The 26,103-nt window shown below is 37.1% G+C and overlaps 1 protein-coding gene across 1 annotated transcript in view; it reads left to right on the plus strand.

The window, feature by feature from the left end:
• ADAM28 (ADAM metallopeptidase domain 28) overlaps nt 1–26,103 on the plus strand; it is an 85,073-nt gene that overhangs the window by 1,796 nt on the left and 57,174 nt on the right. Inside the window, exons 2-8 of the mRNA XM_021698762.1 lie at nt 5,109–5,212; nt 8,958–9,034; nt 10,579–10,657; nt 11,769–11,845; nt 13,882–14,071; nt 23,712–23,783; nt 24,687–24,758. Of these exons, the coding sequence (XP_021554437.1) occupies nt 5,109–5,212; nt 8,958–9,034; nt 10,579–10,657; nt 11,769–11,845; nt 13,882–14,071; nt 23,712–23,783; nt 24,687–24,758 (671 nt within the window). The remainder of the gene's footprint in view (nt 1–5,108; nt 5,213–8,957; nt 9,035–10,578; nt 10,658–11,768; nt 11,846–13,881; nt 14,072–23,711; nt 23,784–24,686; nt 24,759–26,103) is intronic.

Raw genomic sequence — 26,103 nt, forward strand, 5'->3', positions numbered from 1 at the left:
ACATGGCACCAAGAGACAACGTCCTTAGAATTATGCCTCAAACTGTAGATCTTCAAGTACTTGGTGGCGGGGACAGAGGTTCTGCAGTGTCATTTGTGAGAACAGGGTGACATATAGACAGTTGTCCCTTATCTTCCATCTTGAACAGAGAACTACCTCCTCTCTTTACATTCCATCTTGTATTTTCAAGACTGTCTCCTTGGTATTATTCCCACTGATATTATTACCACATGGATTTATTTCCCAGCCAGAATGTAAAAAATAAAGCGATTTGCATTTTCCCATCTCTTACTTTTTGTTTATCTGCCCCCATCATCCAAAGGAAAAAAATATGCACCTCAGACCATGACTTGTGCTCAGTTTCCATATACATGAAATGAAAGAATGAAACATAATTAGGCCAGCTGTTTGTTTGCCCTTCACCATCCCCTGAGAGAAATAACTTATAGGATTTCATCATAGGAAAAAAAAAACCCAAATATTTAAAAGGATGTGACAGTTGTTTGGGGGTGAGGATGTAAGTGCAATGACAAAAGAGAAAGGTCTTCGATATATTCCAGCAGGATATCTAGGGGATACAGTACTTTTTGAAATTATTTTGTTTCAAATTAGCAATGCTTTCTTGTCTTCATAAAGTGACTAGAAAACCCTCAGAAGTATTTATAATTTAATCTTAATAGCCAAAATGATAGACTTAATCAGGTTGTATTTTCCTTTGATATTTGTACTCACTTATATACTACACCAAATTTAAAATCACCAGATAGTTTGAGGGGGTACAGCGAAGCCCAGATCTGAAGTCAATTTTGAATAAACTCTGATCCAGGTCTTAATGTCATGTGTCTAGTTTGGAAAGACATTCTTTAAACAGTTTGGAACAGATTTGAACAAAAATGAAAATGCCAATATTATTTATTATGGGCTAAATTCCAAGAATGCTCCAAACTCATTAAAGAATAAAGGAGCAACCCAGACCAGTGCCTGTTATATTAATCTTGTCAATGAGTTTTAACTTTTCTAAAACTAATAAGCAGTAAAATAATTATCTAACCCAATCCAAAATAATAGTTTTATTTTTCTTCATCTAAGTTTTGCTTGTCAGAAGTAAACCACCATGTGAGTTCTGTGGGAGAGAGAAAGCAAGTATTAAAATGGTTTAATAGAAACATATTGTGTTACATCTCAGATTTGTATAATCCCTGGATGGCAGTTAGTTGTGTTTATTCCACAGGCTTCAAAATAATTAACCTGATGTTATTCAGCTGGGAGGAGGCTGAGTCATTTCCATCAAATTTAAGGATGAATGAGCCAAACAATATTTGGGTCTGTCGCATTTCTCTAACTGCTGTCTAATTTGTTCTAATTCAAGTCTCTTTCAGAGGACTTCTTGGTTTCAAAAAATAAGAGCCATTAAAAGAAATTCTATCTGTTTCTTTTAGAGAATGTACTCTGTTGCAAGAGTTTGGGAAGAGCTGAAAATCTGTTGATTTCAAACCAAAGAAAATGAGAGGTTGCTGGAGGCTTTTTAAAAAATACTCTGGTTCATTTGTTGATTTATTTTGTTTGTCATTTGGAAGTGCTCAGCTATCAAAGAGTTGGGAATAAATTTCTCCACTAATTTATGTATTTGACTCCATATTTAAGTCAATTGGTAATTTCTGATTTCATGAAGCATTGATTTAGATATTAACTAGAATCATGGAGATGAGTGTGTATAGTAAGAAAACTTGCAGTGGTTGGATTGGCCTGTTTCCCTCTCCACTTCTGAATGGGAAATGTGTGTGGGGTATCATTTTTTGCTTTTATAAAAGAATCAGCTATAATTAATTATTTTATGACCCCAGGGCAACTTGGACTAATATTTACTCTCAGAATAATGTGTGTATTGTATGAAACCATTTTTCATGCAGCATTTTTAGAAGAGTTACTATGGTTGCAACATTGGTGAATATACAGCTTCAAGAACTCCATATTAGTGGGACTAATTGCATTGATGGGACACAATCCACTAGACAGCATGTGGTTGCCTTATGGTATGCTTGTTTGGTATTATGGGTTTACAAGAAGCTCCAGGGAATTGTGTCAATACCATCAGTTCATTTCTGGCAAGAGTAATTTTCTTACTTCATGGCATCTTATTATTTTGAAATAATTATGATAATTATGAAAAATTTAACTCAAAGTTAAGAAAATCATTGTAATGTTCCTTTAGGCTTATGAATTTGTTATAATTTTTTATAAAGTAATGTTGTTGTTTTCCTTTACCAAAAATTAATTAAATAGAAATAAAAATGCCCAGTGGATTATCTCTGTAGCAGCAAGAAGTCATTGAGGTACCTTATGCTTGAAGTCTTGACTATGTAATGAGACTTATTTTATCATAACCAATTAAAACTTTATCCAAATGATCATCACCTTTTCAAAGAGATTATGGGGAATTCTGTATTTATTTTCATAAAATCATAGACTACTTGAACTGTCCTTAAAGATCATTTAATCTGCCCTGTCTGTTCCAACAATTAAAAAATTAGAAGCAAACCCAAAGTTCAAGTATTCTAGGGTTGAATCCATGGTTTTAAGGGGTTTTGAAGAGTAAATCTTGAGGCACATGCACCCCAGTCTTTATAGCAGCAATGTCTACTGTAGCCAAAATATGGAAAGAGCCCAGATGTCCATCAACAGAGGAAAGGATAAGGAGAATGTGGTATATATACACAATGGAATATTACTCAGACATCAAAAAGAATGAAATGTTGCCATTTGCAACAACGTGGATGGAACTAGAGGGTATTATGCTAAGTGAAATAAGTCAATCAGAGAAAGACAAAATGAAATATCATATGATTTCACTCATATGTGGAATTTAAGAAACAAAACATGAACGTAGGGGAAGGAAAGAAAAATAAGACTAAAACAGAGAGAGAGACAAACCATAAAAGAATCTTTTATTTATTTATTTATTTATTTATTTATTTATTTATTTATTTAAGAGAGCACAAGCCAGGGGAGTGGCAGGCAGAGGGAGAAGCAGGGTCCCCATGGAGCAGGGAAGCCAATGTGGGACTCAATCCCAGGACCCTAGGATCATGACCTGAGCCAAATGCAGATGCTTAACCAATGGAGCTACCAGGTGTCCCAACCGTAAAAGACTCTTACTATAGGAAACAAACTGAGGGGTGCTGGAGGGGAGGTGGATGGGGATGGGGTGACTGGGTGATGGGCATTAAGGAGGACACTTGATGCAATGAGCACTGGGTGTTATATGCAACTGATGAATCACTAAATTCTACCTCTGAAACTAATAATACAGTATATGTTAATTAAATTGAATTTAAATGTAAAAAAAGAGTAAATCTCAAGCCAGTGAAAGAGAAGTTATTGCATCCCTTTAATTGTTAATTTTTGACCTAATGAGTTTTTAGCCAATTTAATTAGTTTTCCTATTCTTTGAAGTTAAAAGTAAATGGCTCCTGAGTGGTCAAGTGCATTTAGCCATCCTAAAATGATTTAAAAAAATGACATAAATAGGAATTTTTTAAAGATTCTGATTTAATTTCTAAAGAAAAATTTTAAAAATAAATATTCTCTGGAGCATTATTGGGATAACTGTACAAGTCATCCAAGATGACTAACAAAAAAATACTCACTTTTATTTGTTAAAAGATCAACAATAATAACATAAAGTTATATTACCATAGAATTTAGGTTTGAGTAATTTAATAAGCTAGGATTATCTTTAGAGAGAACTCTAGTCATGACACAGAGAACTAAAGCCTTTCCAGTCTACAGTGTTAGTAAATTGCTAGGCTGGGCCCATACTTTGTTTCCTACTGCATGTATATTCTGGGTAGACCAGTAGCCTCCTGAGAAACCAAAGAGTTGGTCTATTGATATTTCCTTACACACTACTCTACCCAGAGCAAGGACTCGATCAAGTGGGCAAATAAAAGAGAAAATAGAAAATTAAGTGTTAGCTTTGGGAAAACTCTGAATTCCTCTTAAAAATAACTTGTAGAGGGGCGCCTGGGTAGCTCAGTCGGTTAAGTTTCTGACTTCTGATTTTGGCTCAGGATCTCAGGGTCTTGAGACGGAGCCCCAAGTTGGGCTTATGCTGGGCGTGGAGTCTGCTTGGGATTCTCTCTCCCCCCTCCCTTTGCGCCTCCTTGCTTGCTCGTGCATGCCCGCACATGCTCTCTCTCAAAAAAATAAAAGAAAATTAAAAAAAAAATAACTCGTATTGAATGGAGCACTGGGTGTTATATGCACACAATGAATCATGGAACACTACATCAAAAACTAATGATGTAATGTATGGTGATTAACATAACATAATAAAATTTAAAAAAATAATAACTTGTAGAAACAATGTTGACTTGAGAATTCAAAATATAGATAGAAGGTTGGATGAGATAACTGTTCAATTCTCTTTCAATATGACTGCAGGCTCAAAAATTTTCCTTCCAGACCAGTAAAAATGTTCTAATTGTTTGCTTCTTCAATTTTCATTCTTTTCATGCTCTGTATGCAAAAATGAAAGTTTATCTGTATTGCAAAAGCCAAGCATTCTATGGAACTGATATTGAAGGTTTTCTTATTGTGTCTTAGTTTTATTCATTACAATTGGAAAATATAAGAAAAAAATATTAGAGTCAGAAATGGCACACATTAGTTATTTCAATTTTGTAACACTGTAGTTTTCAGAATACTTCTACTCAATTATGCTGACATTGATTAGCATCTTAGAAGATTAGGTTGGCTTTTGCCTTCCCGTACTAGCTTTTGCCTGTACTGCTTGCTACATTCCTTTATAGAGGATTCAAGGTAGCAAAGAGAGATGGAAAAATCCAAAAGAAATATTTTCACCAAATAGAGAAACACTTGTAAACTTTCAGTGGGGAAATATTTGAAGATATAGGTTCAAGATTTGAGAGGAAGTGTGGGCTTCTGATTTTGTCTATCTCTACACTTAAATAACTCTCTGACATAATTCAGTTAAGCCTCTGTGTGTAGCATTATTCATCAGAAATGCAATAAGGCTGATGATTATCAACCAGATTGCTTATTTGTTATGCTCCACTAAATCTTCTTTTACCTTTTTTCCCCCTCAGTAAATGCTATCAAAGAACTCCCTGGAGTAAAGAACTATGAAGTGGTTTATCCCAGAAGACTTTATCCACTACATAAAAGAGAGGTCAAGGAGCCAGAACAACAGGTACAGCTTTTGGCTTAACAAAGAATATTGAAAAAATATACATAAATATATTTACATATGATATACAGATAGATATACAACTATAACATATATGCATATTTATATATAGACATTTGCATTTGTTGTTTGACCTTATTTTTATTAATCTTCACAATGATCCAATGTTCTATCATTAGCCTCATTTTGAAGATTAAGATTCTGACAGTTGAAATAAACTGCCCAGGGTCACACAGAAAATAAACTTTAATACTTTTATGATAATTCATAATTCTGTGTACTTCTAAAGAGATTTGATACAATTTATTTTATCTATTATCTATCTATCGATCATCTATGTATCTACATACAAACAAAACCATAACAAAACTGAAGTCGAAAATAAAATATTGTGGATGAAAATTAAGTTAGAATGAATTACTATAATTAAACATGAAATTTTCCTTTGTCTTTTCTGAAGAGAAAGGTATTAAAGTTTGTATAGTTCTTAACTACTTAATGAAAAAACATTCTCAGTCAAAAGATAAAGGCTAAAACACGATGATTCATTCAACAATTTTCTAAGTACCTGCACCCAGAAGTTTTCTGCTGGGAGCCAGGAAGAATATAGATAAATGAGACATAAATAATAACTTGCAGAAATATTGTAAGATGCCACTCCCTGGGAGTACCTACTCCCCCATTGGATAAGGTTCCTAACAGATGATTCTTCTAAAGCAAATGTTTATAGTAGCAGAACCTATAGTAGACCCTGTTTATAAAAATAATTCTTTCTCAACGAAATGTTTCTGTTAAATTTAAATGGGACCTATATGCATTGGATTCCTCATCAGTATGGCTTCCTTAAATGCTTTCCAGCATTCTCTTAAAAATGCCAGATACCAGGACACCTGGGTGGCTCAGTCAGTTAAGCATCTGCCTTCAGCTCAGGTCGTGATCCCAGGGTCCTGGGATCGAGCTCTGCATGGGGCTCCTTGTTCATCAGGGAGCCTGCTTCTCTCTTTCCCTCTGCCTGCAGCTCCCCCTGCTTGTGCTCTCTCTCTCTCTGACAAATAAGTAAATAAAAATTTTTTTAAAATGCCAGGTACATTTTATCACTCATTATTTTGAGGGACATTTGAATACACATCCAGTGTTTTTATTGCAGTTATAAAGTGATTTCTTTATAAAACAAATTTAAGTTTTTGAGTAATTTATTTTGATGAAAAACCATAGAGTAGTTACTGGTACCTAATAGATGATCAATCTCAATTTTTGGAATAGTTGAGTAGATACATGCAGTTGATGCAATGTGCTTGATATTCATCACAAATACATCATTTATCTAGTCTACAACTCAATTAACTGGTTGCATGAACCTTATATTTTCCTGATCCATAGGGAAAGGGTAAAGGATCTGAATTGAAAAGGCTTGTTTATATTCACATCTTAACTTTGTTAATTTTCTCTGTATAAATTTAGACACAAACAAACTTCAAATTCATGTCTTTAAATTGAGATAATAATAGTAATGCTTATCTTATGTGGCTATTTTGAGAAAACTTGTCTGAAAAGCAGAGCTGGATGCAATCATTAACTCCCTGCTCAAGATTATGTTATGACACTGTCCTGTGTAACACTGTCCTATGTAATTTATGGCTAACCATCATGGCTCTTTTGCTTGATGTTATGGTTTATCAAGCCATTTTGTCTTCTTTCTGCTTTTGACACAACCTCCTTTTTAGTCAGCTTTGGTATTCTCAAGGCCTTTCTTAATAATACACTTGTTTCCACCTATCTGCACTTTTTAAAGGAGTTTTTTCCTACTTAGCATGTTCTCCTTATATGTAATGCCCAGTCCACCTAATATTCTTTGTGAAGTCAACATGGAATAGTCTATGCTTCAAAAATGGTCAGTGTTACACCGTTTGGCTCTTGATTTTCTTTTAATATTGATTTTACTATAGTTATGGTGTGTGTGTGTGTGTGTGTGTGTGTGCGTGCATGTCTGTGAGAGTAATTTTAATCTTCTCTTCTGGTTTAAAATGGCCCAGGTCAATTAAAAAAAAACATTTCCTTCTAGTGGGTACTTTCCAAATCAAGGTGCATCTTTCCTCTCCTCACCCATAGTTTAGGACCCAGGTTGCACACAAATAGGGTAGATTTTTTATTAGCAGGCATTGCTCTCCACCACAGACTTGTACTTGGGACGTACAGTTATCACATCACCCAGTGCACCCTCTTTCATAAATACTTGTTTTCTTCTTTATTGTTTCCTTTCATCTATAATCTCTATGCCAGTGTCAGCTAAAACTTCCAGTCCAAAAGCAATAATCTCTTCTAAAACAATCTCCAAATAATATTTTAGGTGAAAATCCACTAAAAACCATTGCTGGCAGGAACTAGAAATTAGAAAGCTCTTCTGGGCAGAAAATTATATCTACTATCCTCCTAATATTTTTATTCCATTTGGCCTTTCTTAAATCTAAATGATAAGTGGTTACAATGATTCCCCATAACTTTTATTTTCAGCCCTTAGCCTTTTTTTTTCCCCCAGCTCCTGCTATTCATCAGCATGAAGTGAATTACAGCAGCCTCTCCTCTTCTAGACATACAGTATAGGATATTGATACCCAGGAGTTTTTGACATCAGAGAGGACTCCAGTAACTAATCATTTAAGGGGAATGTGGGCCATACCAACTGACCTTGGAGATGGCAAATCCCTGCACAATCCCCCTGACTTGAAGTCTCTAACTCACCCTTGCTGAGCTCAGGTATTGCTCTGGCCAGGAGAGGGAGGAGAGAAGAAAAGCTTGGCCTTAGGTGTAGCCCAGCAGAGGAAACAGCACTCAGTCATATTTGGTCTGCCATATTTAGATCTCTTTAATAACAACATCGTGGTACTCCCCAGTGAAAAAACTCTGTTTTATAGAACAAAATCAGAATTCAGTACCCAATAGCATCTTCTTCAACATACAGTCCTCTGTATCTCTTTTGGTATATATAAATCTCAAAACTGTTCTCCTTTTCCACATGAGGTTTGCTTGATGTGGTATTTTCTCATTCTGAACTCCTGAGACTTTATTTTCTTCCTGATGACTTCTCTCTCCTTTTGAGTACATATTTCTATTGTTTTGTCCATATTCTGACCTCCAGTTAGCCGTGAGAAGGCCTCCAGACCAAACATCTATCAGTAGAAGTCTTTGAGGTCTTTGGGTCTGTGGGCATACTATTCCTTCTTCTCAAATAACTTCACCACCCTGCTTCACCTGGCTAATTCATATCTCAGCTTACATGTTACTTCCTCAAGAAAGCCTTTCCTGACCTTAAGATGTTAGACATCTTACATTGCACTCATATTTATATCCTTTATCATATAACATAAATCACTTTTATTGTCTGTCTTTCCACAGGATTATAAGCTTTCTGACAGTAGGTTTCAATTTTTCTTGCTTAGAGTTGAATTTCCAGAACTGAGTAGAGGCATGCATATAATTAACACTCAAATAATATTTGTAAAATGCATGAGTGGATGGGTGGATAGATGGATAGAAAGGTCCCAAATAATATGTCTATTCAGCTGTCAGAGTTAAATCAAACTAACAAATCAGTTAGAAGAGGCTGGAAGCAGACATTAGCTATATAAACTATATAGCCTACCATTAAAGAAAGCAAGCATTGTTTGCTAATTATTAAAAAGATGGACATAGCCAAATGAATATTTATGTGTGTTTATAACCACCAGTAAATGTTTGTGCATTTTTGCAGGAAAAATTTGAAACTGAATTGAAGTATAAAATGACAGTTAATGGGAAAATCGCAGTGCTTTACTTGAAAAAAAACAAGTAAGTGTTTTTACTTCTGATATTGTCCTTACCAACAGCAAGTCAGCATGTGGAAAATGTGCTAATTGAGGCTGTTTCTGCTTAAGGCTCTCAAAAACCTCTGCTAATAAGTTTTTTCTCTCAACCGGCCCAAGGGGTTCTGTGACTATTTGTTCCTACCGAAGTAGTGAAAACACATTGAGTAAAGTAACAGTTTACTAGTAGTTGGATCCTTCTAAAAAATAACAGTTCACTAGTGTTTGTATCCTTGAGATACAAGCAGATATACATTTTATCAAATTCTGTGAAAAAGCAGATAGATTTTAAATCTTCCCCTACATTATTGTAGTTTATTATTCTAATACTGAAAGATTAGGTCTTAAAACAATTTGCAACCATTTCCATCAGGAAAAACAAAAAAGACATAATAATTAAATAAACTCTAGGACCAAAGGACAAGTCAGTGGTAAAACCGGAATTGGGCTCTCCTGATGCCTACACCAGTGCTCCTTCCATCCAGCTACACACTAACCCGCCCACTTTCTCATGCATTATATTGTTCTCTTGTTCCTTCATTCTCTGCATTCAGGTCAGCTACATTCAACATTTCTTTCAAGTTTCACTGCCTCAGCTCTCACTCAAATCTTGATGAGCCTATATCTCGCCTATTTCAAAAGTAGTTTTCTCCCCTCATTTTGTGCTTTCAAGCTCTTTCATTCCCTAAACTATTCTATATAGTACAGCAAGATTTTTTTCCTCAAATAGACTATTGCCTTTTGCAAAAAATCACAACTGCCTGGACTTTGGAAATGGAGTGGTAAAGTAAAATGGAAATAGTACAGGTGTGGACTTTAGGCAGACCTAGATATGATCCTTTGCCCCTGGAACTGTGTAATCTCATCTGAAAAATGAAGCAAGTCATATTTATCTTACTGGATTGCAGAAAGGATTAAATGAATGATCCATGTAAGGTGTCTAACTCAGTGGCTGGCATAGAGATGGCATTCAGCATATAGTAATTACTTCCTTTTCTCCTTGCCCTGCCTCTTTAAAAAGTATATCCAGACTCCTATGTGCTGCCGGGTAATTGAAAGAATTCTGAGAAGCTCAATGAAAATGCCAGAAGGGCCCTAATTACCAAATGCAAGTCAATTCCCAATAAACTTTCCACTGCTACAATTGTTAGCAGTCACTGGGAACCGAAAAGGACTGGGTGAAAATGTAGTTGTCTTAAACTGGGCAGGAGCACTGCTCTTTTCAGTCATATTTATCAACTCTACCCTTCTCAGTTCCATTTCTTCCTCAAATCTCCCCTCAGAGAAGTATCAAAGTCTGATGAGAAAGCAGACATTGTTCCACACTACTCAGGAATGTCAGAAACTCTGTTCCCTCAGTCTTTGCATTGTAAGCATCCTCTTCATACTTGGGCTCGTCTTGAGGGCTTAGGAGAAGGAGCTCAGGAGTTAAAACTTTCCTGCACACCCAGTGAAAGCTTTCACTTTGATCACTGCACTTTTCAATTAATATGAGTGACCATGAATTTTTTTTTCTTTTTTTTTCTCCAGGGGTCTCCTTGCACCAGGTTATGTGGAAACACGTTATAATTCCACTGGAGAGGAGGTCACCACAAGCCCACAAATCATGGTAAAAGAATATCCTAGAATCATTGTCATTTGGGATGTGACCCACATACCCAAAGGCAGTGTCATTGCCAGACAAATAGTGAAAGTGAAAAAGCATTTACAATATTGGTGCTTTTCCCAGCAGTAGTAATTTCTTAATAGATCCTCTAATATTTGTACAGTTTGACAAGAACAAAGGCATTCCTTGACAACCATGATAACCCCTTCCAACCTTCAGGAGCTCCCTATAAGACAGTGGGCAGGAGTTTCTCATTTTCATTAGAAGAGTGAAGAATTAAATACATCTTGTGTTCTTAGTCAATGCCAATCACCTCTCTAGATCATATAGTGGCTCCAACTCAAGACTATTTCCTCAATGACAGAATTATAGGATTCTGTTTTCCTTAAATATTTTTTATTCTTGACTCTTATTTAGAGAATATGGCTGTGTGAAGTAGTGTGAGGAGTATTTTATCATTGCCATCTTTTTTGAGCTCCATTTATCTATTGGAAGGCCTTCAGGCATTCTCCTCATAGCTATGGCGCAGACATTTATGGGGGCCTTTACCTCATCTGTCTCAAAGCACAAAGGTATGCTTGATTAAAGTACATCCACATAGAAAAGTGCTAGGATTGGGCATTTTGCTCCAGATGGAGAAGGGGATGTCACACTAACTCAGTCTGCTGAAACTCTTTGAATAAATCAAGAAATAACAACATTATCATGATAACCCATTCTTTGGAAAAAGCTTGTAGGTGTTAGAAGATAAAATGAGCAATCAGCCAAGGGAAAGAATGAACCTCTGATGTTTTGGGGGCTCAGATTTTAAACTTCTATCTCTAAGTTTGTTTCTTCCAGATGATGCATCTATCCCTGTTATCCTTTTTCTGCAATACCAATATCTATTTAGTAAATGCTCTTTAAGCATTGGGTTAATTAACTAAATATTACAGATTTTAACCATAAAGAGCTTCTTAACCATTTTTTTTTACCTCTCTAAGTTGACTGTTGCTCAGCATAAAATGATTTGAAAACATTAGAGATCTTGTTTCAAGCTCTCAAATTCAAATTTAGCAGTGGATCTAAGAAACACATACTTTCCTTTACAAAACCCCCTTTTTCATTTCTTTAGGATGACTGTTATTACCAAGGACACATTGTTAATGAAAAAGTTTCAGATGCTAGCATCAGCACATGTAGGGGTCTAAGGTAAGGCTTCATGAATGGTTTGTGTATACCTGTGGTATTGGCATGAGTGTGTGTGTTTTAAAAAACCTGAAGAGTCTCAAATAGAATGAAGTATACTGTAGTTAAATATGAATCCTAAGGGTTGAAGGATTTTGAGATTTGAAGGAAACAGGGCTTCTCTTAATGGTGCTTTGTAAATTTACACATTTGAATTGCTTGCAGAGGTGTGTTTGTTTGTCTGTTTGTTTTCAAAATATAGGTTTTTGAGTCTGACTCTTTAGGGAATGGGAGCTCTTCACCTTTCCTCTTTACTCTAAACTCTCTCTTCAGTTTGTCCTATCAATGCCCATGACATTGCTTTCTTCTGTATATTAGTAACTCCCTAGGCATCTCTCTACAATGAGATATTTCTTCTGATGCCCAGACTTGATTATCTAATTTTGTCTTCCATATATCCATATCTCTTCCATATCTGGATAGATTAATGAAATCTCAATCTTTTTTTTTTTTTAAATTTTATTTATTTGACAGAGAGAGCACAGCAGAGGGAGAGAGAGGGAGAAGCAGGTTCCCCGCTGAGCAAGGAGCCCAATGTGGGACTCGATCCCAGGACCCTGGGATCATGACCTGGGCTGAAGGCAGCCGCTTAACTGACTGAGCCACCCAGGCGTCCCTGAAATCTCAATCTTAATAAACCCCTAATCAAACTAATGTTTTTCTCCCAAATCTGGTGTTTTTCCAGTGTTCTTTATCTCAGTGAATGATATAATCAACCAGCCACTTGCCCAATCCATAAACCTAGGTTCCTTGATGATTTCTTGCCTCTCAACTACCCATTTTCAATCCATTATCAAGCCCTATTGATTAGATATGCTAAATATTAGCTGAGATTATTCACTACATTCTTTCTCTACTGCCACATCCTAGTCCAAACTACCATGATCCTTTATGCAGACCATTGCAACAAACCACCTACTTATCTCCGCCCATCCACTCTTGTCTTCTAGTTCTGTGTACACTTAATCCAGTCTCCTATTATATATTCTTATACTTTTTTGTCCTAGCAGTTATCTGTAATTATGAATATCTCATATGTCATATAATTATGTTATTTGTGGGTCAAATGTGACTATTTTATCCACATCCGTCTTCCTCACTTGACTATAAGCTCCATGAAAGGGGAAACCATGACTCTTTTTTTTCTTATTGTCTGCCTTTAATCCAATGACTAATGAATAATGGGTACTCCCTAAATATTGGTTAAATGAATCTTAGTTTGGGGCTTCAGCAGAGATAATTGAGAAGAAATTGGTAATATTTGTTTATCATGTGCTTTATATATTATGTCCTTCAACCTTTATAATCATCCTATTAGGTAGGTATTATTCTCATGTTATAGATGGATAAACTGAGGCTGTGTGAGTTTAGGTAATTTTCCCATGGTATTACATCCAAGAAGTTATAGACTTAGAATCTTAACTCTTTTTTCTTTTTTAAGATTTTATTTATTTATTTGCTAGAGAGAGAGAGCGCGCGTGCACCAGGGAGTGAGCAAGAGTACTAGCAGGGGGAGCTGCAGGCAGAGGGAGAAGCGGGCTTGCTGCTGAGCAAGGAGCCTGATGCGGGACTCAATCCCAGGGCCCTGGGATCATGACCCGAGCTGATTAACCACCCAGGTGTCCCTAGAATCTTAACTCTTATTTATAAGCCTTCAAAGTCTTTATTTTCAGTGCACCTTTTGAGCAGACAAGGTATTAGATTGGAAGAACACTGAGTGAGAATCAGGAAATTTCCATTCTAATGTCAGCACTGATGTAAGTTAGCTATGTGACATTACAGCAGTCACTTCTTCCCAACAGGTCCCATTTCCTTATAGAAAAAATAGGTTTAGGTCATCTCTAAGTGTATCTTTAGCTGCAATGTTGCACTATACTCTACCACCATGAGCTTGAAATTATGTGGTATTGGTAACTTTTTGGAGTCTATAAGTCTATATAGCACCCAAAAGCAGGAATATTTTGTAAGAATTACAAAATAAGGATTTTCATGTTTTTCAGGGGCTACTTCAGTCAGCGAGATCAAAAGTACTTCATTGAACCTTTAAGCCCCACAAATCAGGATGGACAGGAACATGCACTCTTCAAGTATGATCCCGAAGAAAAGACTAATAGCACCTGTGGGATGGATGACATATTATGGGCACATGGATCTCGGCAGAGTGTGGTTCTACCTGCCACCAGTCTGGTGGTATGCATACTTTCATTTTTTATTTGCAGTGCTTTCATGTATCCTGTTCTGTCTGTCCTGGGTTCCAGTCTTAGTAGTTGCAATTAAAGGAAACTTTATAGTCTTTGTTGAACTACTAGTACTACAGTAGGCTGTAGAGACACTAAAATCTTGTTGTACACTGATGATTTATTTAATAAGTATTTGTGGATTAACTATTATTAACAACAATGTGCCAGGGTTGAAAAAAAGTATAAATATAATAATGCTTGCCCTCTAGGAACAGGCAACTTTGACAATACTACAACATACAACAAAGGTGTAAAGTATTATTACTTTGACATAAAATATCCTGCTGTCTTTATGAATGAATTCATTCAACAGTTTTCTTCCAGTCACAGAAGAAAAATGAATATGGCTTGTTTGAAACCATAGGAAGTATATAAAAAGTCATTGCCATAATTACGTTCATTTCCTTCAGGGGACACTTTATATCCAATCATCTCTTCAAATGTTCTCAGAATCCAAAGCACTGGGCAGAATTGGTTTTAGCAAAAGAAAATCTCTTTTGGGTTCAGTTTGCTTTGTGTTTAAATTCTACCAGGAATGTGATACTAGGAACCCAGAAGAACCACTCCCAGGGATGAAGGATAAAAGAATCAAGGATAATTTCTCGATTTGGGCCTGAGCAAATGATGAATGGTAGTACTGTTACCTGAGCTGGGGAGAATGAGGGAGAAGCAGGTTTTGTTTGAGGTTTGGGAATCAGTAGTTTTATTTTGACCATGTTAAATTTGTGGTATTAGACATTTGAATGGATGCATGGAATAGGTAGTTAATTATAACAGTCTGGCCCTTAGAGGAGAGGCCAAGGCTGGAGATACACATTTGATAGTAATTAATGCAGAGTTCCTATTTAAAGAAGGTGTAACACAGGATGGGATTACCTAGGAAGAATGTGTAGATAAAGAATGGGACCTGGGGTTGAGCTTTTATGAGGGCCTTAATATATAGAGGTCTAAAAGAGGAGGGATGACAGTGAGTTACAAATCCCTGTATGCTTAGGGCCCCACTTCTATCTGTAATCTCTCTACCTTCTACTCCCTGCCTACTAAAAACCTCCCCCATTGTGTTCTGACAAACACAGATATCTTTTCTGTGCTTTAAACATGCCAATATCAATTCACTTCAGTCTTTTTGTTCATTTTTTTCTCTGCTGGACTTATCTTCCAATTTATCTTCCCTTGCCTGGTTTCTCATTTTCATTAATATGTTTGCTGCATGACCAACTCTTTAGAGCTTTCCCTAACCATCTATTCTGAAATAACTACCTCGGCACTCAGTATCATGTGATTCCATCTAATCCTCTGTGTAGCACTAATCACCACCTGATTTGCCTATGCCTGTTTGCCTAGTGGGAGCTCCTTAAGCCCACGAACCATGTCTGTTTCACTGCTTTATTCTTAGTGCCCACAGCACAAGTGGTGCAGAGTAAGTGCTAGTGAATACGCTACTCATGTGGAGGCTGGGAGGGAAGTGTGTAGCTCATTGGACTACACCTAAAAGTCTACTTTCAGTAATGTGTTCTTTTAATGGAGCTCATTTGCCTGTTTAAAAGACAACCACCTCAGGGGGAGGAGCAAGATGGCGGAGAGTAGGAGACCTAAATTTCATCTGGTCCCAGGAATTCAGCTAGATAGGGATCAAACCATTCTGAACACCTACGAACTCAACAGGAGATCGAAGAAAAGAATAGCAACAACTCTCTGAACAGAAAAGCAACCACTTTCTGGAAGGTAGGACATGCGGAGAAGTGAATCTGAGGTGATATTCGGGAGGAAGGATGGCGGGGGAGGGGGCCTTCATCAGTCGCTACCGGCAAGTGATAGAGCAGCGGAGCACAAAATCAGAACTTTTAGAAGTCAGCTCCGCTGGGTGATGTCTCTCCATGGCTAAGCGGGGGGTGGTACCCTCTCTGGGACAATGTGGTCTCAGGACCCTTGGGGTCACAGAAAGACCGGGGGTGCCTGAGTGCAGCAGGGCTCCCAGGTATCGGAACAGGGAAGCTGGCTGCAGAGACAAAGCCGAGGAGTGGGCTCTCAGCTCAGGGTTGCCATAAACTGTGATCTGCAGCACAGTTGGGCCACTGCTCTTCCAGCAGGGACCCAACAAGCGGCAGGTCCGGGGAGACTCCCCTTCCTCCCCTGGGAGGAGTGGCACGGGAGTGCACCACAGAAATCTGCTGGGTTTGGAGACTCCAAACTGGGTCATGTGCCAGAGATAGAAATGCTTGGTCACAGGCCGGGTGAGCATGGAGTGCAGCTGGAGACCTGGGAGACAGGAGTGAGTGACTGCTTTTCTCTGGGGGTGCACTGAGGAGTGGGGCCCTGAGTTCTCAGCTCCTCCGGGGCAGAGATTGGGAGGCTGCCATTTTTGCTCCCATCCTCCAAAGCTGTGTGGAAAGCTTGCAGGGAACAAAAGCTCCTGAGAGCAAACCCAAGCAGATTACTTAGCCCAGCCCCCAACAAGGGCCGGGCAATTCCACCTCCAGCAAAGACATTTGAGAACTGCTGTGACAGACCCCTCCCCCAGAAGATCAGCGAGAACAGCCAGCCAAGACCAAGTTTACCGATCAATGAGAACGACAAAACTCCAGTGCTAGGGGAATACTGCACATAGAATTCATGGCTTTTTCCCCATGATTCTTTAGTCTTTCAAAGTTAATTTTTTTTAACTTTCTTTTTCATTCTTTTTTTTAATTGAATTTTTCTTTTTCCCTTTTTCAACCAACATCTTATCAATCCCTTTTTTAAAAATCTTTTTTATTTTTCATTTTTACAGTCATATTCTATCACTTCAAAGTAGTTAACCTTATTTTTGATATATATATATATATATATATATATATATATATATATAGTTCTCTCTTTAAAATTTTGGGATACAATTTCTTCTAACAGAACAAAATATACCCTAAATCTCTAGTCTCCTGACTTATCACATTCTCTCCCTTCTTCTTTTTTTTTAAATCCACTTCTTTCGTTTTTCAACCAAGTTCTTATATTATCAATTCCTTTTATAAAATCTTTTATAATTTTCATCTTTACAGTCATATTCCATCCCTTCATTGTATTTACCCTTATTTTTGTACATATATAAGTTTTTCTTTCTTTTTTTTATTTTTTTCTTTTTTATTTATTTTTTTTTAAGTTTTTATTTCTTTAAAATTTTGGGATGAACTTTCTTCTAACAGACCAATATACGCCCCAAATCTAGTGTGTGGCACTGATATATTCACCAGCCTGATCATATTTGATCATATTCTTTTTTTATCTTTTCCTTTTTCTTCCTTTTTCTTTTTTCTTTCTTTACCTTTCTTTTCCCCCGGTTTCAGGGCTCTTCCAATTTGTTTATTGTATGTTTTTCTGGGGTCGTTATTACCACTGTTAGCATTTTGTTCTCTCATTCATCTATTCTCCTCTGGAAACAATGACAAGATGGAAAAAATCAACTCAAAAAAAAAGAACAAGAGGCAGTACCCACTGCCAGGGACCTAATCAATACGGAATTAGTAAGATGTTGGAACTAGAGTTCAGAATGATGATTTAAAGATACTACTGGGCTTGAAAAAGGCATGGAAGATATTACAGAAACCCTTTCTAGAGAAATAAAAGAACTAAAATCTAACCAAGTCAAAATAAAAAAGGCTATTAATGAGGTGCAATCAAAAATGGAGGCTCTAACTGCTAGGATAAATGAGGCAGAAGAGAGAATTAGTGATATAGAAGACCAAATGATGGAAAATAAAGAAGCTGAGAAAAAGAGCTCAGAGATAAACTGAGATAAAGATCCAGAGATAAACAAATACTGGATCATGAGGGCAGAATTTGAGAGATAAGTGATACCATAAGATGAAACAATATTAGATAATTGGGATCCCAGAAGAAGAAGAAAGAGAGAGGGGAGCAGAAGGTATATTGGAGCAAAATATAGCAGAGAAATTCCTTAATTTGGAGAAGGAAACAGGCATCAAAATCCAAGAGACACAGACACCTCCCTCAAAATCAATAAAAATAGGTGAACACCTCAACATCTAATAGTAAAACTCACAAGTCTCAGAGACAAACAGAAAATCCTGAAAGCAGCTCAGGACAAGAGGTCTGTACCCTACAATGGTAGAAACATTAGATTGGCAGCAGACCTATCCACAGAGACCAGGCAGGCCAGAAAGGACTGGCTTGATATATTCAGAGCACTAAACGAGAACAATATGCAGCCAAGAATACTATATCTAGCTAGGCTGTCATTGAAAATAGAAGGAGAGATAAAAGCTTCCAGGACAAACAAAAACTAAAGGAATTGGCAAACACAAAACCAGCCCTAAGAGAAATATTGAAAGGGGTCCTCTAAGCAAAGAGAGATCCTAAAAGTAACATAGACCAGAAAGGAACACAGACAATATACAGTAACAGTCACCTTACAGGCAATGCAATGGCACTAAATTCCTATCTTTCAATAGTTACCCTGAATGTAAATGGGCTAAATGCCCCAATCAAAAGACACAGGCTATCAGATTGGAAAAAAACCAAAAACCAAAAAAAAACCCTGTCGATATGCTGTCTGCAAGAGACTCATTTTAGACCCAAAGACCCCCAGATTGAAAGTGAGAGGGTGGAAAACCATTTCCCATGCTAATGGACACCAAAAGAAAGCTGGGGTGGCAATCCTTATATGAGACAAATTAGATTTTAAACCAAAGAGATGAGGAAGGACACTATATCGTACTTAAAGGGTCTATCCAACATGAAGATCTAACAAGTGTAAATATCTATGCCCCTAACATGGGAGCAGCCAATTATATAAGGCAGTTAAACAAAAGCAAAGAAACACATTGACAACAATACAGTAATAGTGGGGGATTTTAATACCCCCCTCACTGAAATGGACAGATCGTCTAAGCAAAAGATCAACAAGGAAATAAAGATTTTAAATGACACATTGGACCAAATGGACTTCACAGATCTATTCAGAACATTCCACCCCAAAGCCACAGAATACACATTCTTCTCTAGTGCCCATGGAACATTCTCCAGAATAGATCACATCCTAGGTCACAAATCAGGTCTCAACTAGTACCAAAAGATTGGGATCATTCCCTGCATCTTTTCAGACCACAGTGCTTTGAAAAAGAACTCAATCAGAAGAGGAAAGTCAGAAAGAACTCAAATACATGGAGGCTAAAGAGCATCCTACTAAAGAATGAATGGGTCAACCAGGATATTAAAGAACAATTAAAAAAATTCATGGAAACCAATGAAAATGAAAACACAACTGTTCAAAATCTTTGGAATACAGCAAAGACAGTCCTAAGAGGAAAGTATATAGCAATACAAGCCTTTCTCAAGAAACAAGAAAGGTCTCAAATACACAGCCTAACCCTACACCTAAAGGAGCTGGAGAAAGAACAGCAAATGAAGCCTAAACCCAGCAGGAGAAGAGAAATAATAAAGATCAGAGCAGAAATCAATGAAATAGAAACCAAAAGAACAGTAGAAGAGATCAATGAAACTAGGAGCTGGTTCTTTGAAAGAATTAACAAGATTGATAAACCCCTGGCCAGACTTATCAAAAAGAAAAGAGAAAGGACCCAAATCAATAAAGGCATGAATGAAAGAGGAGAGATCACAACCAACACCAAAGGAATATAAACAATTATAAGAACATATTATGAGCAACTCTATGCCAGCCAATTAGATAATCTGGAAGAAATGGATTCATTCCTAGAAATGTATCAACTACCAAAACTGAACCAGGAAGAAATAGAAAACCTGAACAGACTAGAACCACTAAGGAAATTGAAGCAGTCATCAAAAATCTCCCAACAAACAAAAGCCCAGGGCCAGATGGCTTCCCAGGGGAATTCTACCAAACATTTCAAGAAGAATTAATACCTATTCTTCTGAAAGTGTTCCAAAAAATAGAAATGGAAGGAAAACTTCCAAACTCGTTTTATGAGGCCACCATTACCTTGATTCCAAAACCAGACAAAGACCCCATCAAAAAGAATTACAGACCAACATCCTTGATGAACATGGATGCAAAAATTTTTACCAAAATACTAGCCAGTAGGATCCAACAGTACATTAAGAGGATTATTCACCACGACCAAGTGGGGTTTATCCCTGGGCTGCAAGGTTAGTCAACATCCACAAATCAATCAATGTGAGTCAATACATTAACAAAAGAAAGAACAAGAACCATGTGATCCTCTCAATAGATGCAGAAAAAGCATTTGACAAAGTACAGCATCCTTTCTTGATCAAAACTCTTCAGACTATAGGCATAGAGGGTACATACTTCAATATCATAAAAGCCATCTATGAAAAACCTACAGCGAATATCATTCTCAAAGGGGAAAAACTGAGAGCTTTCCCCCTAAGGTCAGGAACACGGCACGGATGTCCACTATCACCACTGCTATTCAACATAGTATTGGAAGTCCTAGCCACAGCAATCAGTCAACAAAAAGAAATCAAAGGCATCCAAACTGGTAAAGAAGAAAACTCTCACTTTTTGCAGATGATATGATACTTTATGTGGAAAACCTAAAAGGCTCCACCCCAAAACTGCTAGAACTCATACAGGAATTCAGTCAAGTGGCAGGATATAAAATCAATGCACAGAAATCAGTGGCATTCCTATACACCCACAACAAGACAGAAGAAAGAGAAATGAAGGAGTTGATCCCATTTACAATTGCACCCAAAACCATAAGATACCTAGGAATAAATCTAACCAAAGAGGCAAAGAATCTGTACTCAGAAAGCTATAAAATACTCATGAAAGAAATTGAGGAAGACACAAAGAAATGGAAAAACGTTCCATGCTCATGGATTGGAAGAACAAATATTGTGAAGGTGTCAATGCCACCTAGAGCAATCTACACATTCAATGCAATCCCCATCAAAATACCATCCACTTTTTTCAAGGAAATGGAACAAATAATCTTAAAATATGTATGGAACCACAAAAGACCTCGAATAGCCAGAGGAATGTTGAAAAAGAAAAGCAAAGCTGGCGGCATCACAATTCTGGACTTCCAGCTCTATTACAAAGCTGTCATCATCAAGACAGTATGGTACTGGCACAAAAACAGACACATAGATCAATGGAACAGAATAGAGAGCCCAGAAATGGACCCTCAATTCTATGGTCAACTAATCTTCGACAAAGCAGGAAAGAATGTCCAATGGAAAAAAGACAGTCTCTTCAACAAATGGTGTTGGGAAAATTGGACAGCCACATGCAGAAGAATGAAACTGGACCCTTTCCTGACACCACACACAAAAATAGACTCCAAATGCTTGAAAGACCTCAATGTGAGACAATCAACATCCTAAAGGAGAACACAGGCAGCAACCTCTTCAACCTTAGCTGTAGCCACTTCTTCCTAGAAACATCGCCAAAGGCAAGGGAAGCAAGGGCAAAAATGAACTATTGGGACCTCATCAAGATAAAAAGCTTTTGCACAGCAAAGGAAACAGTCAACAAAACCAAAAGACAACCGACAGAATGGGAGAAGATATTTGCAAATGACATATCAGATAAAGGGCTAGTATCCAAAATCCATAAAGAACTTATCAAACTCAACACCCGAAGAACAAATGATCCAATCAAGAAATGGGCAGAAGACATGAACAGACATTTTTCAAAAGAAGACATCCAAATGGCCAACAGACACATGAAAAAATGCTCAACATTGCTCAGCATCAGGGAAATCCAAATCAAAACCTCAATAAGATATCACCTCACACCAGTCAGAATGGCTAAAATTAACAAGTCAGGAAATGACAGATGTTGGCAGGGATGTGGAGAAAGGGGAACCCTCCTACACTGTTGGTGGGAATGCAAGCTGGTGCAGCCACTCTGGAAAATGGTATGGAGGTTCCTCAAAAAGTTGAAAATAGAGCTACCATACGATCCAGCTATTGCACTACAGGGTATTTACCCCAAAGATACAAATGTAGGGATCTGAAGGGGTACGTGCCCCCCGATGTTTACAGCAGCAATGTCCACATACCAAACTATGGAAAGAGCCCAGATGTCCAATGACAGATTAATGGATAAAGAAGAAGTGGTATTTATATACGATGGAATATTATGCAGCCATCAAAATGAATGAAATCTTGCCATTTGCAATGACGTGGTTGGAACTGGAGGGTATTATGCTGAGCGAAATTAGTCAATCAGAGAAAGACATGTATGATATGAACTCACTGATATGAGGATGTCTTAATCTCAGGAGACAAACTGAGGGTTGCTATAGTGGTGGGGGATGGGAGGGATGGGGTGGCTGGGTGATAGACATTGGGGAGGGTATGTGCTATGGTGAGCACTGTGAATTGTGTAAGACTTTTGAATCACTGAAACAAATAATACATTATGTGTAAAAAAAAAAAAAAGAAGAAAATAGCAGGAAGGGAAAAATGAAGGGGGGGAATCGGAGGGGGAGACGAACCATGAGAGACTATGGACTCTGAGAAACAAACTGAGGGTTCTAAAGGGGAGGGGTTTGGGGGAACGGGTTAGCTGGTGATGGGTATTAAAGAGGGCATGTACTGAAATGAGCAGTGGGTGTTATACACAAACAATGAATCATGGAACACTACATCAAAAACTAATGATGTAATGTATGGTGATTAACCATATATTACATTAAAAAAAACAAAAAAGACAACCACCTCTGGGGCCCCTGGGTGGCTCACTCTGTTGAGCATCGGACTCTTGGTTTTGGCTGAGGTTATGATCTCAGGGTCATGGGATCAAGCCCTGAGTCAGGCTCCATGCTCAGCATGGAGTCTGCCTGAGATTCTCTCTCTCCCTCTTCTTCTGCCTCCCCCCCCAACACTCATGCTCCCTTTTTCTCTCGCTCAAATAAATAAATAAAATCTTTAAAAAAAGATAAGCACTTCCAGAAATGTAACATAATAAACTTTGATAGTTTATTATTTAGTATGAATAATGTATCTGCTACTTTTCAATGGAACAATCCACTGTGAAATATGTCTTTTGTTGTTGTTTTGTTTTGTTTGGTGGAGAAAAAGGAACAGAAAATAGGGAAGCTTGGAATGTGGGAAAGAGATCCACCTCTGCCTGAGGAGAAGAGAGCCATGGGGAAGAAACATTGGTGCCATGGGGGCTCTGGGCATTGCACTGTTTCTAAGGAAGGGGGTGCTCACTGAGAGAGGGATAAAAGGCTACTTAAAGCCACCACCACCACCACCATCAGCAACAACAACAACAAGAAAACACTAGGAGGATGCTGAAGTCAGAGTTTCTCTATTTCATGACAGGATAGTGGAGAAAGTCCATTGTTCAAAAAATCTGAAAACTTTGGTTCTAGTTCCAGCACATGTGCAATCATTTAAATTCTGTCAAAATGGAGTCAGAAGACTAGAATTTCACTCATGTCCCTTCTAGCTCTGATATTCTGAACTTCATTATAGATAATTTTGCTTGGTTAGAGTTAAAATGGTAATGTTGTTTTCCTTTATTGCCAGATATCAAACAATCTTTTCTAAAATTACACATTTCAAATAAAAGAATGACTCTTGAGGAGAATGATGTTGTTCAGTAATTTTCCTTTTTATATTTATTACAGAAATCCAAAGACCAGAAGGGTCCAGAGCATAAGAAATACATAGAATATTATTTGGTGCTGGATAATGGTGAGGTAAGTATAATGGATAAATGTGTCTTTTAAAATCCCCTTCTACAGGAATTTATTATGGGAAATATTAAACATATGGGTCAACTTTGAAATATCATGAATATGAGCTATTCCTTTTTGTGAATTGTTCTGATCCTAGGAAATTTGACATATAATTGGACTGATATGATTTTTCCTTCTCAAGAATGTGCACCTGATATGATATGCATAAAGTGAATTTTTTTGCATTTTATCCTCTCTTATATTATTGTATCCAAACTTAGTTTCCAATTAAATTCCTTTGTCATTTTGTCTTTCATTAAGCAGTTAAATCACTGGTAAGTTAGAATTTATCTTCATCAGAGACTGATGAATGGAATTTTCTGAAAAAGACATTTTTTGGTAATAGTCATTGTTTATATTATTTACAAGAATGTATTTTCAAATACTGGAAAACTAAGGTTCACATGTGTGATCTCAAAAGGGAAAGCTTTGCACTATGATAATATGATAAGTTAATTTGTTCAGGCCCTAAAGCTTGACCTCTCATTATAATACATTCATTTAACATTTATCATTCATATATATAAATAAGCTATTCCTTGCACCAATTCTGCACAGCTTGTGAAACCATGTCATTTAAATGAGAATATATTTGTAGTAATCACTGAGCTACTACTTCAGGGGTAAAACATCATCTCTACTCTGAAAGTACTTCAATTTAGCTAAAGAAATAAGGGAGCATTTTGCTTCTATCTTTTAACTGTTAACTTTTATAACTGTTTATTAATTATAACCACTGATAAGCAAAATAAACTGAAGTTACTTTTTTATTTTTTTCACCTTCCAATTATATTCATTTCTGTCAATACCCATATTTTGTCATGGTTGGGTTTTTTTTGTTTGTGGTTTTTTTTTTTTTTCCAGTTTAAAAAGTACAGTCAAGATCCAGAGGAAATAAGAAAGAGGGTGTTTGAAATGGCCAACTATGTCAACATGGTATGGTATACTTCAAGTGCAATTTTAACAATTTGTAAGGCGGTGTCATTGGGTGTATCTATAAATGCTCATGAAGCAGGGAAAGAAAGTCAATACTCCTAAGGTTAATACTGTTGATTGGTTCTTGAAATTTTGCTACTGAATTGAATATTAATATTACATGATAGAGATGTTTCTTACCTACTTGCCACACAACTCTCAGGCTGATGAAGGTATAAAAAATGGTTTTGTTTGAATTGGTTTTTTTGTTTTGTTTTTCTAAAGCCTGGGGAGACAGCACTGACCAGCAAATCCCAACAGAAAGCCAATCTATGGGACATTATGGGGAAACAAACAAAATCAGCCAAACTCTGGTGCAGTAATATCTTTCAATACATCATCTCATTGAATCTTCAAAACAACTCTGAGATATTCCTAAACCTAATTTATAGCTAAAGAATTAAATTCTGGGAAGCAAAGTAACTTGCCTAAAATCACAAAGTTGGGAAATGGTAGAGATAAGATTTGAACTTGGATTGGTTGGATTTCAAAGTCCATTTCAATTGGAAAGATGTTGATTTCAAAGTCCATTTCAACTGGAAAAATTAGATGATTTTGTCATCTAATTAACAAAATCTTTTAAAAATGATTTCTGTATCCCTTCTATTTAAATCTAATTGTTAGTGTCTTGTTAGTTGAACACACAGTTAGTCTGCCTACTTACATGAGCGAGTCACTTTGTGGTAGCCTGCAAGTTCTCTAAGGACAGAGAGAAAATGAAGGTGGATTTAATGACCAACATCATCCCTATCTCATCTTCTCACCACAAAGATCATTCTGACTCCTCTTAAAGAACCCCAAGAACTGGCCATATTTATTGAACATCTTTGTGACAGGAAATTTTCTAGGTGACAGAAATTAAGTGAGGAACAAAACTGACAAATATCCCTTCAAGGAGTTTACATTCTTGTTCAAGATGAACATAAACACACTAAATAAAGAGAATATAGGATGGTGACTATAAGTGCTATAAAAAAATAAAGCAGCTTAAAAATAAAGAGATAGAGAGGTTCATCTTGGGTGCTATGTTAAATAGGAAAGCTCAAGTCCAGAGTGTCCAAGTTGACATTTGAGTAGGGAAAGGAAGGGAGATAAGAGTCTGACTCTAGGGGAGGTTGTGCAAGGCAGAGTGAGGTTCTGAGAACAGAACCTAGATTGTCATATTTGAGGAACAGTGGGATGGCCATTGTGGCTGGCATGCAGTAAGCCAGGGCAAGGGTGGGAGCAAATGACATCTGACAGGTAGCAGTGGTCAGAACCTGCAGCTCTTGGTAGGCCTGTGTAAGGACTTTGTTATTCTTCACAA

Source organism: Neomonachus schauinslandi, chromosome 2, assembly GCF_002201575.2.
Source record: "Neomonachus schauinslandi chromosome 2, ASM220157v2, whole genome shotgun sequence".
In the NCBI taxonomy this organism is placed as follows: domain Eukaryota; kingdom Metazoa; phylum Chordata; class Mammalia; order Carnivora; family Phocidae; genus Neomonachus; species Neomonachus schauinslandi.